At 38.1% G+C, this 20,598-nt stretch overlaps 1 protein-coding gene across 2 annotated transcripts in view; it reads left to right on the forward strand.

The window, feature by feature from the left end:
• The window catches only part of AGBL1 (AGBL carboxypeptidase 1), a gene marked incomplete at its 5' end in the record, with an annotated part of 817,668 nt that overhangs the window by 304,950 nt on the left and 492,120 nt on the right, over positions 1 to 20,598 (forward strand). For both annotated transcript variants that reach the window (XM_079127372.1, XM_079127371.1), the window contains one exon: positions 8,174 to 8,354. In XM_079127372.1, coding sequence (XP_078983498.1) covers positions 8,174 to 8,354 — 181 coding nt within the window. The remainder of the gene's footprint in view (positions 1 to 8,173; positions 8,355 to 20,598) is intronic.

Below are 20,598 nucleotides of genomic sequence, written 5' to 3' on the forward strand. Positions count from 1 at the left end.
TGAATAAACTCAAATGCCTACCAACAGAGGAAAGGAAAACAAATTATGGCCTATTGACTGTTATGAGGTACACTGTAATGCACTCAGCATTGAAAAGGAACAACAAGGGTGATTTTCAAAAGGATGAAGTTAAAGAAACTAGACAGAAATGTTATGTGTTATATGAGTCAATTATTATAAAATTCCAGAAAAGACCACACTAGAATGACAAAAAGCAGATCTAGAGGGTAGAGGTGAGGTGAGGAGATTTTCTGCAAAGGGGAAGGAAGAGAATTTTGGGATGATAAAGATCTTTATATCATGATCATGTGGCGATGTTTTTAACTTTTTGTTCTAATTAGTTATACATGACAGTAGAATGCATTTTGACATATCATACATATATGGAGTATAGCTACTCATTCTTGTTGTACATGATGTAGTGTTACACTGGTCATGTAATTATATATGCGTATAGGGTAATAATGTCAAATTCATTCTACTATCCTTCCTACCTCCATATCCTCTCCCCTCCCTTCACTCCCCTCTGTCTAATCCAAAGCATCTCTATTTTTCCCTACCCACCCCACTTTTTCTCTACATATCAGAGAAAACATTTGGACTTTGGTTCTTTGGGATTGGGTTATTTCACTTAGCAAAATATTCTCCAGCTCCATTCATTTACTGGAAAATCTATAATTTCAATCTTCTTTAAGGCTGAGTAGTATTCCATTGTGTATATATACACCACATTTTTGTTATCCACCTATCTGTTGAAGGGCACCTAGGTTGGTTCCATAGTTTAGCTGTTGTGAGTTGAGCTGCTATAAACATTGACATGGCTGCATCACTGTAGTACGCTGATTTTAAGTCCTTTGGGTATAAACCAAGGAGTGGGATAATGGGACAAATGGGGTCCTAAGGTTTTACAGCCCTGTATCCATGTGTCAAAATTCATTGAATTGTAACTTTGTAAAATTTGTTTTTATATAAATTATATACCAATTATATTAATTTAAAAAGAAAGAAAAACTCTCTTAATGTTGTTTTAACAAGTATTCTAAGACATATTGATAAATGAGAAATACATAGTGAATAAAATGTGCATAGTGTGAGGTGGGCACAGTAGCATACACCTGTAGTCCCAGCAACTCGGGTGGCTGAGGCAGGAGGATCACAAGTTGAGGAAAGCCCCAGAATTTAGGAACTCATTGAGATCTTGTCTAAAAAAATTAAAAGGCCTGGGGACATAGTTCAGTGGTGAAGCTCCTCTGGGTTCAATCCCTAATACCAGAGAGGAAAAAAAAAAAAAAAAAGAAGTATTCTATGCCATCTTTTGTGGGCACATTGTTATAATATATACTCTAATGTGTAAAAAATTTCCTACTACATCTTTAAAAATGTTCTCTTTTCTTGATGTTAGTCTTCCCATACATGTGAAAAATGCTTTAGAGAATCAACTTATGAAGAAGAAACGTTTATTTTGGCTTATATTTTTGGAAGTTTCAGTTTTTGTTTGGTTGGCCCATTGCTTTTGGCTGGTGGTGAGGTGGAACATCTTGGTGGCAGAGGAAGCTGCTCATCTCATGGCATCTGGGAAGCAGGGAGAGAGGTACAGGGGGTGGGGTTCAGATATCTCCTTCAAGGGCACACCCCTAGTGATCTAGCATCTCCTACTAGACCCCACCTCTTGAAGGTTTTACCCATCGAAGTGGCATTGCTGGAGACCAAGCTTTTAACACCTGGGCTTGGGGACATTTCATATATAAACTATAGCACTCAGAATCTTCTCTGGTTGGTCCTTCCTTTCCAATCTTATTTTCTTTTCTCCATGCTCACCCCATTTCCCTGCAGTCAGGTTGCCTTTAAACACTCTCTTCTAGGCTTGCTGGCCTTCATGTTAGCTGATTTCGCCTGCAAGAGGCAATCTCATCATTTCTCTATCATCATTTCTTCTATCTCTTAATCCCACTCTCTGTCTCTTCAGTTCCATGAGAAGTTCCATCTAATCACACTTTTGCATGATGCTTTTCCAAGGTGCTTCCATAGCTGGCAAGATTGTCTCTAACTCCAGCATTGTGTTACAAAGTCCTGCAGAAGTAGCTGCAAACTTGGCTTTGTAGCTTTACTCTCTTCTTCCTCAAGGGTAATGTACCTTATCACCTGGGTAGTTTGCAGATTATAATCTATTTAGTTTTTTTCTACTACTCCTTCCATTCTTTTCTTCCCCTGCAAGCTGTTATGTAAATATGATGAACTAGATCAAACATAACCTCTTACATGAAAATTCACTTTTTTACTCTTCCTCTTCAGTGCTACCATTGTATTTGAAAATATTTTGCCTTTATAAAAATAGACAAGTGAGTATTATTTTCTGAAGACACAAACATTCCACATCAGGATAAAGAAAGCATAAAAATTTCCCTGATGCTCAGGTGTGGCTGCATGCATCTGTAATCCCAGTGACTTAGGAGGCACAAGGAGGAGGATTGCAAAGTCATGGCCAGCCTCAGCAATTTAGCAAAGCCCTAAGCAACTTAGTGAGACCCTATCTCAAAATAAAAATAAAATGTTGCTCAGAGGTAGAGCAACACTGGATTCAGTCTCAGGGGAAAAAAAATTTGCTCTGATACTCTCCAGTCAAAGATACATCCCTATGATATTCTAACTACACACAAACGGGATTCTTCTATAATGCAATTCTCTTTCCTAATTTTTTCCACTTATTATTTTGTCACACATATATTCCTGTGTCAACAGAAAAAGATGTATGTTATCTTTCTTTTTTTTTTTAAAGATTGAACCTGGGGTGCTTAACCACTGAGTCCTGCCCTTTATATATATATACATATATATTTGTTTATATATTTGTTGTTGTTGTTTTTTGAACTTGTGATCCTTCTGCCCCAGTCTCCCCAGCCGCTGGAATTTACATGATAAATACCATGCCTGGCAGTATGTACCATTTTTAATGGCTGAATAATATTCTGCTTTATGATTCAGTTCCTTAACCAGCTTCCTGTGCATGCATACATGCTATGATTAAGGTATGAGATATCCCCTAAAGGCATGAGGTATCCCCTATCTGTGTTAATGCAGAAATGTTCAGAGGTGAAACAATTAAGACTGTGAGTTCTAATCTAATTTGAATTGACTGGGCACATGGTGTATGGCTAGAGGAAGTAGGTCTCTGGGGAGTGTGGAGATTATATCTTGTCCCCTTGTTTCACTCCTTTGATTTACTTTCTGTCATGAGTTGAGCAGCCTTCCTCTAACATGCCCTTCTACCATGAAGCTCTGTCTCATCTTAATCCCAGATCATCTTAAGATCAGAGTTGGCTGATCGTGAACTGAACCTCTGAAACCATGAGCTCGAAATAAACTTTTCCTCCTCTAAGTTGTTCTGGTCAGGTATTTTGGTCACAGTGACGCAAAACTGACTCACACAACATTTAAGTCATTTCCAGTTGTATATATTATTATAAATAATGTTGTGTGAGTATTCCACTGTGCTTTGAAACATCTTGACAAATGTCTGTGATCACATTGGATGGTAATTATTTGTGTGACTGTCTTTCCCACCAGACAATTATTCACACCCTCAGGGAGAAAAATGATTATTTCTCTTGGAGTATGCACTACCCTGAGGAATGCCAGTAGGAGCTTAATATATATTGTTGAAAGGAAGAGGTAATAAATGAAAGGATGTTTATACAATTGGGTACACATGTATCCAATGCTATAATATATTTTTAGTTTTTACTCAACTTTTAACTGGCCCATGTTTGATATCTCTAGGCATTATTTGATTTCCTTCTCATTCCTAATTTCTTTTTACAGATATCATTTTCACTGACTTAAATTCAGTAACTTTAGTAATTAGAATATAGGCCAATCATGGTTCCCTCATAGATTTTGCTGGTTTCTGGAATAGATTTTATGAATTGCATAGAAAAAAATATAAATGTAGGTACTGACATTCTTTCCAATCTTAGGCAGAGATGAATTACTAAGACTGACATTGTCAACTACAAGGAAAAAAAAAAAAAAAAACCCATGGTACATGTGTTACATACTATTTACAGATGTTATCTATTAGTGGTTCTCTGGAGTACCATTTTCTGCTACAACTGAATAATCCCATAAGTTGAACTCAACAATGTGACTGCAGAATTATCTTAAATCACAGAGGGAAAAAGAAAACCAACTAGAACTGGCTGAAATGCTGCTTATGTCTTCATTAGAACCACAGTTTCCCCCACTTGCTTTTTCAGGATGCTAAAACAGCTTGCTAGATTTTGTAGTGTATTGCAATTCAGCAAATTATCAACCTGGCTCCCCAAAGGGAAGAAACTCATTGTTGGTGTCTCTCTGTAAGAGCTTGCATTTGGCTAACTGACTAATGCACTGCTTTGTGGTGGGTATATCAAGCAATGGAAGCCAACTGGCCCAGATAATGAGAGTGTTCAGTTGATGTAAAAAATTTATAAGAGCTTAAGCTATTTTTTTTATTTCTTCTTACTAGGCTAGTAGCAATTAGTATTGTTATACAATATGCTGCAAATGAATATAGTTCAAAAAGCACAGAGTAATATGGAATTATAAACTGAAAATAGGCTACTGATTGGGTACAAAATCATCAAGCCTCTTCATTTCTAAACAAGCTTTTTATTGAATGCCAATATAGTTTTCTTTAGAAGGAGTAAAAGTGACTGTGAGCAAATGACACAGCAAGGAAGGTGACCTTTAGTTAATTTCAGTTGTGCTCAGTTAACTAACTGTATATCTTCCCTACCCAACATGCTTATTTATAAAGTTTCAGATAGTGAATCATTAGTCTTACATGAAGACCACCAAATCTGCTATGGAATGAGTATTTATATTCCCTCAAAATTCATATGCTCATGTTCTAAACTCTTAAAGTAATGGTGGCATTAGAGTCTTTGCGAGGTGAGTAGGTCATGGTGTGGAGCCATCATAAATGGGATTACTGCCCTTATAAAAGAGGTCCTGCACACCTCCTTTGTTCTTTCTGCCATGTGAGGACATGGCTATCTAGGAATTGGAAGTGGGCTTTTACCAGACACCAAATCTGATGGCACCTCGATGGTGGATTTAACAGCCTCCAGAACTGTTGTTTATAAACCACCTGTAAATTTCTGTTGTTTATAGACCATATAGTCTATGACATTTCTTTACAGCAAACTGGACATCTTAAAGATAAAATTCAATGCTTAATTTCATCAGAAAAAACTCCTCTCAGGTAGAAAAAAGATAGTAGGGCTGGAATCTGAATCCTGGTTCTAAAAGTTGTTCTCTAATCCACTATGTCAAACTGTGTCTGATTTTAGGCAAATGTTTTATCTATAATAATGTCAGAATTATTGTTCTGAAGCACATTCTTTGGCATGTTTTTCTCCACATAAAAATCCATCATCATCCTTTTCTTGAAGTAGTGGTTTTCAACTGTTCTTTTCTAGAACATACATGTCAAATATCATTGTTATTACAAATTGCCCTTTTACTATTTTATCCCCAACCCAAAAAGTACACCTGATGTTTTCCGTTAAAGGTAGTATTATCATTGGAATGATTTTAAATTGAATCTTATATTCATATGTTAGACTAGAGTTTGACAGGATGTAACATAAACATGATTGCAGTGGGATCACAAAACAGTGTTTTATTGTTCTCAAACATTCAGGTATATTGAAGAAGCCAGAGAAGGTATGTGTAACTGCTTAGGGAATTTATTAAGAGCACTGGTTCTTTCTTCCTTTATTGTCACCATGCTTAGAATATGACTTTGATTCTCAAGCTGGCTTCCTCACTAGCAGACTTCACATCTATGAGCAAGACAGGAAGAAGAAGAAAAATAAAAGACCAGACAAAAAAACACATAGGCATTTGTCTGGTGAAACCATCTTTTTAATTACTTTCCAGAAAGATTTGCTCCCTGCTACCATTTATATCTCTTAGACCACAGCTGTGTGGCTGGCTGTGCCTACCTACCAGAGGATCCGTGAAGTTGAGTATTTCAATCTGGGCGAATTCTTTTCCTTGCAAAATCAGGGCTCTGTGAGTTAGGAAGAAGAGGAAGGTTGATGGGCAGGCAGCCAGCAGTTTGTGTATACTATCATAAGCAAACCTTTGCACCTCCACTGGTCATGAATGATTCTGTAATAAGCTCCATTGCTGGTCACAGGACACTAGTGACATGTTGACTCCATTGTTGAGGTCTGACCCCCAGGCAAAGTCCCAATTTCGAAACAACATATATAAGGAGGGACGTTGTCAGTTTGACACTAGCTTGCCTTTCTAAATTCCTGTTCTGCGACCTCTAGCCCTTTGCATCAGCCACGACTCCTCTTCCTTTCGTACTGTATTAACATCCTTCCTCCCTCTAGATTTTTCTGCATGTCTCTTTTTCTCTACTTTGAAGATCCTTTTCACCTTTTCTATCTGGAAAGATGATAGTTATTCTGCAAGACTCAGTCCAAATACCATCACATCTCTGGAAATGTCCTTACCTTTCTCACTCAGATCTATTTTGGGTGCTTTATGTATGCCTCTGTTAGCTGGCTTGCTATTATTTTGTTGCATATTTGTCAATGCTGACAAATGGTATGGCCTCTTAGAGAATAAGGACTGCAATTTATTCAACTTTTTTTTTTTTTTTCTTTTTTTACCCATTGCCTCCTGCAATTCCTGGAATATGTTCAAGACACCTGTAAGGAAAAACATTACAGAATATTGTCTCTAACATATAGGTACCCCTAAGAGGAGATGAAGCAAACTGCTTTCAGTGTAGACAGTAAAGATGCATTGAAGTGCACCCCTTAAATCTAGACCTCAGCATGACTGTTAACAGAAATATGGAAGAGACAGATTGTCTGTTTTGGTCTTAGTTGGTGACAATATTAATATAGCTCAGTAATTTAAATTCATTTCTTTGTATCTTATCTGTTGTTTAACTTCCTTTTGAAGAGTTAGTTGGTTTTGTCTTTGTACACATTTGAAACACAGTTTGTATCCTCAAACAACTATTGTTTAAGAATAGAAAAGACACATTCAACTCAGAATGTTTTAAACTATAGGAAAATAAATGGTAGTCTATTAACTTTCAGGTTGTTTGTGGCTATGATTTTTATACTTGTCAAATAGTGATTTTCATTACAGCAAATTCAGGGGCAATCAGGAGTTAGGTACGGATGCAAAAAGAAAAGAGTTAGGATAAAAGAACCACAGAATTGATTATGGGGTTATAGTAGATGTGGTAAATTCCTGATATTATGCCCTTTTTCTTGCCCCCTTTCCCTGAGGTGGATAGATATCACTAATCCATCAAAATACCTTTTCCACTTGAGCCCAAACATAGCCTCAGAATACATCTCAGTGATGCTCCAGTTGTCTTCTATCAACAAAGTCAGAAAGATGAGCAGGTCCTACCCTTATCAATGCATCCTTATAAAGTCTATTCAGACCAATACATTCCCTCTGAGTGGGCAGAGTATTTTCCTGACTTCCTTTGCAAAGTGAAAGAAAGCTTTATGACCCCCAAGGTTGAATTTGCAAATCTCTCTTAACAATTGAGTTCAATTCCCAATACACCACTTCTGTATTTGCCTTCTATTTCTGCTAGGAAATGAGAGACATCCTTCACACAGACTTTATAATTAAGGAGGGAGAGAGTTACAAATACTGGATGACAGATAACAAACTGAGCACTTTATATTTACATCTTTTTGTTTTTCTAACAACAACATGAGGCCATTATTATTGTCCCCATTTTACAGATGAGGAAATAGCCTCAGAGAAATTAAGTCATTTGCTTAAAATCTCACAGTTGGTCAGTGACGATGATAAGATTCAGTCTCAGATTTGTGACATTCAGCATCATGGTAATGGACTCTGGAGAGTTAATTGGTTTAAAAACTGCTTTTGGCTTTTTTTTCACACCACTGAGTGCTTATGCTTTTGATAGCACCCCTGAGCTTAACTTCATGTTCTCTTGAGCCTTGGAGACCATGGAGGCCAATGGAAAACAGATGAATGTTGAACAGATATGTACTAGAAATGATCAACCAGGTTAGATCTTCATGCTGTCAGGTGTAATTCTGGCCCTTGGGAGACTCTCTTGATGAAAGTGAAAAGCTTATTTAGATTTAATTTTCTTGTATCCCCTTTTTGGCAGGACATCGTCCCTATCAGGTGATCACTGCTCGAGTCCACCCAGGAGAGAGCAATGCCAGTTGGGTGATGAAGGGGACCTTGGAGTTCCTGGTCAGCAGTGACCCTGTGGCAAGGCTCTTGAGGGAAAACTTCATTTTCAAAATCATCCCTATGCTCAATCCTGATGGTGTCATCAACGGCAAGTATGTCACATGCCTGGCCTGACCCAGACCACATTTGTGTTACTATAGCAACACATTGTCATTCTACCCCAGAAGTACATTGGAGGGGCCTTGGTACTCTGGAAGGAAGTCTCTCTCCTGAGCTTCTGTTATCTGTACAAATAACAATGTATTCTCCATATAGATTTATGTTGATTCCAGGCTTTCTTTGAATAGAAAGGTATAGAATCAGAGATAATTAATGCCAGAGGAAATAATCTAGTCCAACGCTCTTAGAGGACAATGGTGTCCAGGGTAATCAATTGACTTAGTGGTGAGTTAGTGGTACATTTAGGGCTTAATCTGTGACCTTCTTCATAGAAAAGACAAATGCTGATAGTTTCATAATAATAAATTTACTGCAAAGAAACATTTATTTTCAACTGTATCTTATTGGGTTTTGAATACAACTAGAATGAGGGTGTCAATTTTGCTAAATGGAATGTTGGCTGCAAAAGAGAAGATTGGAATCTCTCTTCCACGTCCCCAGCCTCTATGTGTCTTTGAAATAATGGGAAAGCTGATTGCTCATCTGATGAGGTCTGTTGCACAGGGTCAGCATTCTCAGTTTGTGAGCTAAGGTCCAGCTGAGTTCCCAAGGTCTCATGGCCAGTGAGCAGGGTCAACATTCACAAGCACTTATCTCAAACTCTGTGGACAAAGAATCAGGCCCCTTTATGTGGTAATAGATGGTTCTTTCACTGTATGAATGGGCATTAAATTCTATGGAAAACCAAAAATAAAGATAAACAGAAAATATTGAAAGAGTAAATGATTTCAAAATCTTCAAAGGAAAATGCATTTATAATTTAAAATGCTAGTAGTAAAGAAGTAAAAAGATAAGTTCAGAAAACAGAAATTCTAAAGTGCTAAAAGTGAAGAAATAAAATAAGAATTATGTACAAATACTAAAAAAACACAAAGCCTTCAAAGAAAAGAAATGATTTACCTAAGAATCATTTTAAAAAGACTAAATAGTTAATTTCTTTAAGAAAGAAAATTGGATGTTAAACACTTCAGAATAGACTAATTCCAAAGGATGAGCACAAAATGAAGATAAGCAATTTTAAAAGGTTAAAAACATAAAGATGATAAAATATAAAAAGAACAGCATAAATTCCAAATGATGAAATATGTTAAAATCATGCCAAAGGCAAACAAATCAAAGCTACAGACTAGAAAATTAACTTTATAGTAGACAAAAGAAACAGGAAGGAAGGAAAAAGAAGTGATGGAGAGAGGAAATAAAGGAAAGAAGAGGAAGTGAGGCCTCCACCTGTTTCTAACCGGCGTGGTCCTTCTAGCTCAGCAGTTCCTAGATTTCAATTGTGTGTGTGTGTGTGTGTGTGTGTGTGTGTGTGTTTAGAGATTGTTTGAAGGCAGGGCCATGGGGAAGAAAGCAGGGTCTCTCCCCTTTTCCTATAGTTACTGGTTGGCCTTCAAGCATGTGTAAGGATCAAGAAGCATCAATCTGTACCAGGGAACATCAGCCAGTCACCAAGGAGCATCAGTTAGGCCTCTGCAGCAATTAGACTTCTAGGACCTTAGGCTGGACATGGCCCTCAGGGTTCTCTCTTGGTCACACACAATGCATCTGGCTCCTGCTGTTCTCCTTTAATTCTGGAGAACAGTTCTGGGACATAGATGAATGGTTCCTTCCTGCCTGATCAGCCAAGGGTTTTACTAATGAGCTTTGTCAGTCTCTGTGGGTGGAGAACAGCTAAGCAACACATCTTTGGGACACGATACCATTTTTTTGATTTCTCATCCAAGTTGGCAGTTTACTGAAGTCTCTTCTTTCATTGAAATTGCCTGGGGTCCAGAGAAGAATTGAAAGAGCACTGGACCTGGAGTTGGAACTTTAATTTGGAAATCTGGCTCTTTCCTTGACCTACTCAGTTTTCTCCTCTGAGGGAAAAGGAAGATAATGTGCTCTCTGTTGACCTTTCTAGAAAATGGTCTCCTAAGCCCAAGGTGATATTCAAACTTGGGGATTAAGTACTGATGTTTCTTCCATTTTAGATGCTCACACCTCCAAATCTCCAGGCCTTGTGCTTAAAGGTTAATGTGGTCTTGGTCACTGAATATCCTGTTGGCTGGGACACACATTATTTCCAGCTCACAGCTGGTTGCTTTGTGCTTCCAAATGGCAGGCCAGCTTCTTCTCAATGACACTAGCATTCATCATCATTACTATTATTTATTATGACTCAAATTACCCTTTTAATTTATATAACATCTTTCATCATGGAACTCAAGGCACTTTGTACATCATTGGGATTATGCACACACTTCTGGCTGAAAGGAACTTGGAAACCATAGCCTTACTCCTTTGGTAGGAAAATCCATGGGTCATAGCACATCATTATGAGAAGACTGAGACTGCCATGGATGCACGATGTCTTGCAATAAAAGGGCTTAAAAGTCTTAGCTCCTGAGACCTTTTTTGAACATTCCTAGCATATGGTTTATCTAACTTCCACTTAACTATCAGTGGTTGGCATTCCATTTCAGGGCCTGCCCATTCCATTGTGCATAATCAGGTTGATTTGTGTTTTTACCGTGTTCTAATCTTTGCCTATGAGCTTCACCCATTTTAGGCGATCTTCCCTTGGACCACCCCATGGAAAAAATCAAATTCTTCTTGTACACATCTGAACTTCCCCATGTAAAATTCTCTCCAACCTTGATGCAGTTTACCTAAAGATTGTTTATGGAATATTGTTTCTCAACTTACTGATTTTTCTCTGGACATGGTTGAATGGGCTTCTTAAAGATGACAGAATTGCCCTGTATGTCACTTGATCAGCAAAGAGACAATCTATGCACAAATATTTGAGAATCTAAACCTGAACTTGGCACTTAACCTACTAACCTGTATTTCTGTTTCACAAGTAATCATGGTCCTCCATGGAGCTTGCAGGAACATGTAAAAATAGACTTGTTTCCTTTTGTGCTTTTGTGGTTATGGTGATAGAGCTTCTGAGGATGGCTGGGAGATTTTGATAACAGTGATCAGAGAGACAAAGCCAGGATTTTCTTTCAAAAAAAAAAGGAAAGAAAGAAAATACAGTGGGTCTTTCCAAGCCAAAGCTCTCTTAGCAACACATGTCTGAACAGAAAAACAAAATAAAAAAGATAGATGATTATGTTAAGTTCCAAAAGAAATGTCATACTCTCTTGCTGGTCTGATGGTTTGTACTGAATTGGGCTAAATTCTGAGTAAGTCAGGAGAACCAATGCAGTGGTTCTCTGACTCTTATGATAATTCCCAAGGTGGGATGAAATAGAACATGGAGCCAACAAATCATGTAAGAACAGAAGTGATATTGGTGGCTTGATGAGAGTAGGAGGTGAGGAGAGGGGAGGAGGTTTCTGAGCTGCTTAAAAAGTAGACATGATGTATAAATGGGAGCAGGGTGAAAGAAAGGAATAAATTGAGCATGATTCCTGTTTTTAAATTTTTGGTCATTGGATGGTAGCAGCCAAATAATTTTTGTAAAGTCAACATACAACCTAATATTTTATTCACAGGAGAATCAGAGCATCCTCATTCTTAGAGTACATACAACTCTACAAACTTGATTATCTTCTTCCAAGACCATTGTGAAACAGATGAAACAACAACAAAGAGTAAAGGGTTAATATAAGTAAATGCACCAAGGTACTAAGAAGTAAGGGCTGAATGCACTAAAGAAAACAAATCAAACTATAAAAGTCAGTTAAAAAAATCTGGACAAACTTAGCAATTTGGGGTCATTTAAAGTGCCAATAGTCCTTTACTACACTGTGCGTTGTTAAGGTTTTTACCTTTGTATCTAAAAAAAAAAAAAAAAAAAAAAATCTATATCTATATATATATATATATTCAGCATCTTTTATGGTCCAAAAAATACCTAGATATTTTACATATATTATTTTACATATATTATATTTAATTGACACTACAACCCAATAAATATGGGTCTTCTTCTATGCAGCTTCTAGATAAGAAAACCTGGGTACACAGGGATTAGGTCTGGGTTCAGTTTAAACATTCAGGTTTACAGAGCCAGGACTAAAGCTCATGTTTATCCTAATCTTCTTTGCTCTACAGATTTAAGAAAATTAGAATATCATAATTAAAATATTCCATCTGGGAGGGTTCTTGTATATTTTTTAGTCCTAATCTTTAAAATGATAAGGAAACAGACCAGAGAGATAAAATGATGATCTAAGACCACATGGCTAGTTCAAGGCAGATATATAATGAGAAATTGTCTATATAATTAAAACATACACACAAACATGAATGTGTACTCACATACATGCCCAAAGCTTGTGACAGAGTTGGTATTGGAACCCAGTCTATCTAGATCCCAAGCACTTATTTTAGTCTATCAGCTCTTCCCAACTGTGGTGTTTTAGTCAGGTTTTTCACTGCTGTAACTAAAAGACCTGAGAAGAACAATCTTAGGGGAGGAAAAGTGTACTAGGGGCTCATGATTTCAGAGGTCTGGTCCGTAGACAGCTGGCTCCATTCTTAGGGATCAGGGTAAGGCAGAACATCGTGGAGGAAGAGTGTAGTGAAAGAAAGTGGCTCATATGATGATCAGAAAGCAGAGAGAGACTAAGCTCAGCTTACCAAATATATACCCCAAAGGCATACCCCCAGTGACCCACCTCCTCCATCTATACCCTACTCGCCTTCAGTTACTCAGTTAATCCCTATCAGGGGATTAATTTATTGATTGGGTTAAAGCTCTCATAACACAATAATTTAATCTCTTAACCTTCTTGCATTGTCCCATACATGAGCTTCTGGTGGATACATAATATCTAAGCCATAACACTTGGATAAACATACAAATACAGTCTCAGCCCCAACAGCAGAAAGACTCTGAAATTAACCTTGTTGTTAGAGACCAACATATCTAGTGTTCACAGACAGAGCCAAGGCACAGTGTTCTCTGGTTTTCTGTCATTTTGTCCCAATACGAATGAATTGGTTCGTCCTACGTTCCCCTCATGGAATTTAAATTCCCAATTGGCTTGGCCCTCAACTCTCGACCTGGTCCTATTGGCTCTCTTTGTTAGAGAATATACACTTCCCTGTCACAGAAAGCTTTTATTGTGAACACCATCCTGCTGACTTTAAACATTCATTGTCATGGGGCTGCTCCTCTGTTGATCATTCTGTAGTATATTTTTACTTAACTCTTCAGGATCACAGAGGGTTTAGACCACCCCATTTAGGCCTTTTAAGCAGGGCGTGTCTCTTCCTTCCCATTTTGACCTCAGTTTTACTTTTAATGTATTTAAAGTCTCTTTAACATACTAGCCTGCAGTGGGGTTTCTTAGACTTCTAGATTTCACAAATTGGTTGCATTTAAATAAACACAGGACTAATATTGTATATCATTTTCCTTTCATTTGAACAAAATAAAAATGGAACACACCCTCTGAGTTCCCAAACAACAGACTGGTGAGAAATTCAACCTCAGTTGTTTCTTGGGCTCTGTTCCCATCTGCATGAGAACATGCCAGTGACCCAGGATATGTGATGCTGGAGTTACAGATTATGATGGTGACCCTATTTGGTATTGCACTGTGATGCATGGTGCTAGTGCCCATGGGGACTTCTTTGTGGAAAGGAGAACCGGGGTGTCATTGAATAGGTTGGTTACTCCCATTGTCAGTCATCCTGAACAGGGAAACTCATGGAACAGGAAAAAATGAAGAAGAAGAAGAAGAAGAAGAAGAAGAAAAAAGAACCTTTAAGGGAAAGAGTTTCCTCCTAAAGTTTAAAAAGGACTCTGCTAACCAGCAGAGGGTTGCCATGTATTATAGAGGGAAGATGACATGTGTCATATGGAAGAGGCCAGAAGAGGCAGTCCCTTAACTGGCCACTTGAGAGTGAGAACAGCTATACTGATAATCAGTTTTAAATTTTCTTTGAGTAGCTATCTTCTATTACATCATTTACTCTTCAGTTAAGTGTTAATAAGGCTTTCAGTCTTGTTTCAGCTACACTATTGAGATTTAAAGAAAGTGTCTATGCCCAAGATTGGTGAAGGGAAAAAGTGGCAGTGATACTTAAGTGAAATTCCTAAGGGAACATTGAATAATAAGGACAATGGTTAATATGTTCTGAGAGTTGTGCTCAGCAAAATTGGCACATTAAAAGATTGTAAAAAGCTTTATTATTTCCTAATGATAAAAAATGATATATTCAGGATACTAGGTGTTTCAAAAAATGAGAGTTAACACAGAAATGGGTTCATACAGGTGGTAGAAGTCTGAGAGTTCAAAAAGGGGATGTTAATGTAACCAAGAAATTAAGAACTGCAGAGATAGCTACACCCTATAAAGGATGGCAGAAGCAAAGGGAAGAGGTGGAATTACCATAACTTAGGCGCTTGAGAAGTTGGTTCCAGGAGTCTGGTGTTTGCAACTATGAGAATGGGGCCTGCCCTGTCTGGGACTTCAGTGGATGAGGAGGCGTACCTGGAGGATGAAGGAGTCAGTGACCTGCTTGCAAATGGCAAGGGGATGGTTTGGTGACTTCTGCTCTAGTATCTTTGAGGGCACACAGCAGTGTTGATTCTCTGAGTGCTTAAAAGCAAGGGTTCAAAGAACCATTTGCCTGCAGCTGTTCCAGCCATGTTAACTGTGAATGGGAAACAGAAAGGGTGTTCTTTTCTCCCTCCTCCTGCCTTCCTTTCTTTCCCTAGTGCCTCTTATTGGCAGATCCTACTGGAGAGCCAACTGGAAAGGGAGTCTGAACACTGTGGCTTGCTGATTTTGACAACAGGTGAAAATAAGCTCAAGATGTCTGTTTACCAAGTGCCGACAGGCATGACATGCACTAGCAGCATGCTTAGCACTGTGAACATGTGACTGTTTTCATGAAACAAAATGCTTTGTTTCCAGCAGAAAAAAGATATATCCTTACTGTAGAAAATTCAGTACATATAGAAAAATTCTTAAAAGAAAAATATTTAAAAGTACTCAAATTCAGGAATACTACATTACATAATTCCAAGGGACACTGTTCACCTGACAACCTATTATAATTGCCCACTGCTTCTAGAATTTTGAAAAATGGAGACATTTCCTGAATCTTAGAGAGTAACACAGTTAGTGAGTTGGGGAAGATTCTTTAACTATTTGTAAATTGACAGCTTCAGATTTATCAGCTATTTCTTCACATATCACTCTTTACCCACACCTATCATGACTTTCAAAAGATAAAACATTGTGGCATAATTAATGAACTAACATCTTCCTGTTTCAAAGAACACATGTGATAGCTGTTTTTAAAATAACAATTTTACAGTATTGATAGGTCATAATTAATTTACACATTTATCCATTTTAAATAATAGGCAGAGAAGTATTCTTGCTATATAATTAATGAATTTCTCTGCACATTTTCTTGAGATAAACTTCAAATATAGTCAGCTGAATCAAATGTTATGCATAGTTTGTATTTGAGACATTATTGTCTGATTGCCATCTTTAGAAAACTGACAAATTTTTATTCCTAATAGTGAATGATGATGATGATGCCCAAGTCCTTGTTAACACTGTTCTTCATCCACCTTTTGATTTTTTTTTGTCAATTTAATAGGATAAACATGACTTTAACTTTTTATATTTGTGGCTTCTAATTACTACAGTTATCTGGAAAGGTAAAATATTTTACTCCCATTTTTGAAAAAAAAAAAAAAAAAAAAACCAAGCAAACAAATAATAACACTGAAACCCAAAGGAGGTTGAGTGGCATCCTCAAGGCTTATTGCATATCTAATACATTTCAATCAGGAGTTAAAATCAGATTTGTCTGGTTGCAAAACTTGTGATATTTCCACTGAGCTATAAAGCTTTACTGTGTCAAAGCTTCCAAGCCCCCTCTAGGAAACATCCTCTGAATGCTTCCAGGATATAATATGGGAAGTGAAAAGTGCCTAGTATCTGTTAAGTCGTACTCTGGTGCAGCTGTTCTGTTTAAGGTCTCTTGAAATGCCATCTCACATAAGGTCATTCTAGACCACAGGAAGAACTTGAAAGGGCTTTGAGTAATATGTGTTAGAAATGAATATGTAGTCATTTTGATATATATTCAGTTAAATATTGGTATGTAGGTATTGTTGCTACAACTACAGTAATGTTTTAATACAGGTTAAATTAGAAGAGAAGATTTGTGTCCTATGCATTTGAGATATAGTTTTTTTTGAGCCTGTGGAGAATACTTAGCATTCTCCATTTCCTACTTGCACTTGTCAATCAGTGTCTTAAAAGAACTACTGTGGACTCATGGAGGGGGCGTTGATTTCATGTCTGAGTCATCTTCAGTAGGCTAAGGTTTAATAATCTTGGGGTCTATGTATCCTTCCAAACTGGGAGAATTTAAACTCTTAGACCTTGGATCACGTGAGGGAGGGATTTCCTCTTTCATAGGTTTGCTAGCCCATATTTGGCTTCCGAAACACATATTCTATGTGTGCCTCTGACAGTGAATTCTGCAGTTCCCTGAAAGCAAGAGCAGAAGACCAGTGTTCCTTTGCAGGAAGGAGAAGGAGGGATGGGAAGAAGCAGAAGAGAAAGCTGTCTGATGGTCAGCCTCTCAGGAAGTGTCTCTCTGTCTCTGTGTCTCTATCTTGATCTCCCCCTTTTTTTCCCTAACTCAGCAAAAAACTGTGTCCCGCCTCTCTGAATGCTTACATGATTGCAAGCTGAAGCACTTATAGGGTAGCTTTCTGCATGTTCTGTGGCCTCTGGGAAGATGAGCAAATGGGTCCAAACTTTCTGTAGAAATGGTGCTGATGGTGTTGTTGACAGGACATGAGAGTAACACTCTCATTTGAAGGTTCAGCTCCAAACTTTGTTCAGAGAGAGGCCAGGGCAGTCCAAAGCTTCTGCCGCTGTACCCCTCTGGGTTGTTTGCTACACAAAGACTATGAAAGCTTAATGTGTTCTGGTCCTCTATTCCTTTAGCAAAGAACTCAACTGCTCTTCATGGGACAAAGGAGCTGAAACTTGTAATCATGTACTGTTTTGTTTAGATTGTTTTTGTTATTTTGTACTATTTGGAACAGAGCAGAGTTATCAGTGAATGGAAAGTTTTGCTTAATTTGTGTTTAAGGAAAAATTAACAGTTTTTGGACGTGGAGCAAGTGTTGAGTAGATGAAAGTAGATGGAAATGTCAGTCTGGATTCTAATTCTACTCTGTTTTTGTGTCTCTGTTTTGGACTCTGAGGGGAGATGGGCAAAGAGTATCCAATTTCTTTCTCTTTGCTTTACTTTCATTGTATTAAAAAAATGGGGAAAGAATGTTATTCTGATCCAGTTGGAGAAACTTTAATTTTTTTCATCTACCTCCTGCCTTCAATGGAAAATAGTAGGTGATGGAAGTCTTGGTCCATTTTTAGTTCTAAGAAATGTTCCTGGAAAAAAAAAGGAGGCCATTTATAAGAATATTTTATTCTCTCAGCTTTTGACTACAACTTCATAAAAGGCAAGACAGATTTAAATTTAAAAAATAATGCAGATTTAACTGCTTTCTGCCTTAATTTCTTCCTTTGCAAATGTTTGTCAATAATTCTCAAATCGTGGTCTAGAGGGAATTAACAGGAAAGAGATAGCCCCATAAAGAATATGGCCTTTGCTGCAATTGTCCAAATCTCTGTATATAAGCTTTAGGGATAGTATTGACTCAGAACAATTGAGGGTCCTGTTTCTAGAGGGACATGTGACATACTCAGTCTTGCTGATGAACTTGTGCTTGGAGATAAAATGGAAATTATTTGCTCTGGGAACTCTAAAGGTCCTGCTGCTAAGTCATTAGCATAGAGCTAAATGATGCCTGGTGCTGGGGCTGGGTTCTGGGAGTGCATTCCCAAGGGCTTTTCTCACTCATACCCCATCCCCACCATTGCCAGCATACAGAGAAGGGATCAGGAGCTGGAGGACTCTATTTGCCTTTCTCAGACATTGCAGTTTCAAATAAATATTACTATTTATTATTCCCAAATTTAGGGTTATTAATTATATCAGCATAAACCTAATTTATGCCATCATAAACAGCAATAATAAATGCTGCCAAATGCTAATACCCAGCTCTTGCCAACTGTGCCTGTAGTTGATGGGTCTCCCCCTCTCACTTCCCAGAAGCATTAAATTAAAAATGATTCAATGTTGCAGAATCATTGATCAATTTGGGGCTGAGGCTCTTGGGGAAAGGCGTTTGTTTTGTTAAATGCTTTGCTCCCTCATTGGCTGGGTAACTTCTGATGTCTGACTACATTCCAGTATTTTTTGTTTCTTTCTTTCCTCAGGCCTCCTAGAGGAGGAAGAAATGGGGACAGGGATGAAGAGGTGGAGGGAGGTGCATGAACATCTATTCTTTCTCAGTTCTCCCTTTAGATTTTACTCTTCTTAGAGTGTGCACTCCTAACACTTTCTTTCAACATACACTTAGAAATCTTTGTAAAGCAAACTCCTGGGTGCAATATAAATTAATTATTTCTCAATTCTCATCACATCTACGGTGTATTTAGTGATGCATTTTACATGGTTTCCTAAAATACATGGAAGTCTATGACCGGAAAATGGGAAGTACATCCCTGACAGCCCCTGACCAAACTAAAGATGCTTTTTCTATTGTTCCTTAATCTCAGGGGCGCTCTGTTTCTGTGAAAGGAGAGGCAGAGCCCATCCTTTTGTGATCAGAGCCCTAATAATATCTCATTGCCTTCTCAAGGGAAACAATTCTTACTTTTCCTTCCTTTTCCCTGACTCTTGCCTTTTTCCATCTGTGGTGGTGTTGACAGTGGTGTAGTACAAAGAATTCTGACCAGGTAATCAGAAGATCCTGGCTTAGGTCAAAATTGGCTTCTTTCCAACTGTGTGACTTTAGAAAATCTACTTAACCTCTCTACTGCTGTTTTTTCAAATTATTTGAGGAAGGTCATAAGCCCTAACCACTGTACCTCATGATCAAATACCATAGTACTGCAAAAATGATAAGGCACTGTACAAAATCAGTGTTCCTCTTACTGTGTTCTGGTGCCTGAATTTCAATGGAAGCCCATCAGAGCTCCTCTCACTGCCCAGGCCAAGGTGGCTTAGTGATCTTTTTCTTGCATTTCATTTCTCAGTTTCTCAGAGAGATCCAGGATAGATGATGGCATTGGTATAGAAATTCTGCAGAAAGGGGGAAAGAAGTCAAAAGTGATATAGATGCATATGTATCTTATCTTGTTAAACTTGTGGTTATACTGGTGATTATAATACTGTGTAGGCGCTATAGAACTGAATAAGTTGTTCCAAAAATACAGCAGTAGAGAAAGTTTGATTCTGGGGCGTTTGGTTCATACTGTTTACTTCTTCATGCTTAATCTTTGAATAGTTTTAGTTGGCCCATTGAAATGTGCTAGAAACCTGCCTTCTTGTCTTTTGAAGACAGCCTGTAATCAGCCACCTCCATCAAGGCATCTCCAAGAGCTTTCAGGAAATCTGTGAAGAGTAGTGCCTTTGATCAAGGGAATTTGTCCTCCCCAGCCTGGAGTCTGTCTTTCTGGAGTACCCAGGATTTAGGATTGCAGAAGCCCAGGTTCTAGAAAAGTGCGCCCCATCAGGAGCCAGAAGGAATTGCACTTCCAAGGCTAGCTTTGCGGAATTGTCTCAGAGCCTTCCACTCTAGTACTGGGTCCTTCTGCCCAGTAGCTAGTTTATAAATAGGAAAGTCAGAGGCAGCACATAAACTTTTATAATGCAGATCATCCTCCTTGCCCTGACTTCCAGGTTGCCTTTCCCTTGGTTATTTATCTCTCTGAGCCACCTAGCCCTTTTGAATTATTAGGCTTATTCCTTCATTGCCCTGCTTCCTTCTTGCAAATATGCTCCCATACATCTTTGCCCCACAGGAAACACTTTCTCCTCTATTTACAGCTTCTCCATGCTCCCCACCCTTCCCCCTGGCCCAATAATGGCCATGGAGATAAATAAGAAACATAACTCTTTTGTGCTATTATTTTTTGTTACTCTGCACAGTAATATATATAATAACAAGGAAACAAATCTTATTACTAAAGTAATTACAATAAATTAAAAAAACTGAGAATGGAGCTTAAAGAAGGGGGCACATCAGGGGAGTGATTACAGCAGGATTTTAAAATTTAATTTACTAGCGCCAGTCTCTGCTGCTTGGTTGATGCCCTGCTTAGGAGATTGTGTCTAATT

The sequence above is a fragment of the Sciurus vulgaris genome (assembly GCF_902686455.1).
Source record: "Sciurus vulgaris genome assembly, chromosome: 2".
Lineage (NCBI taxonomy): Eukaryota > Metazoa > Chordata > Mammalia > Rodentia > Sciuridae > Sciurus > Sciurus vulgaris.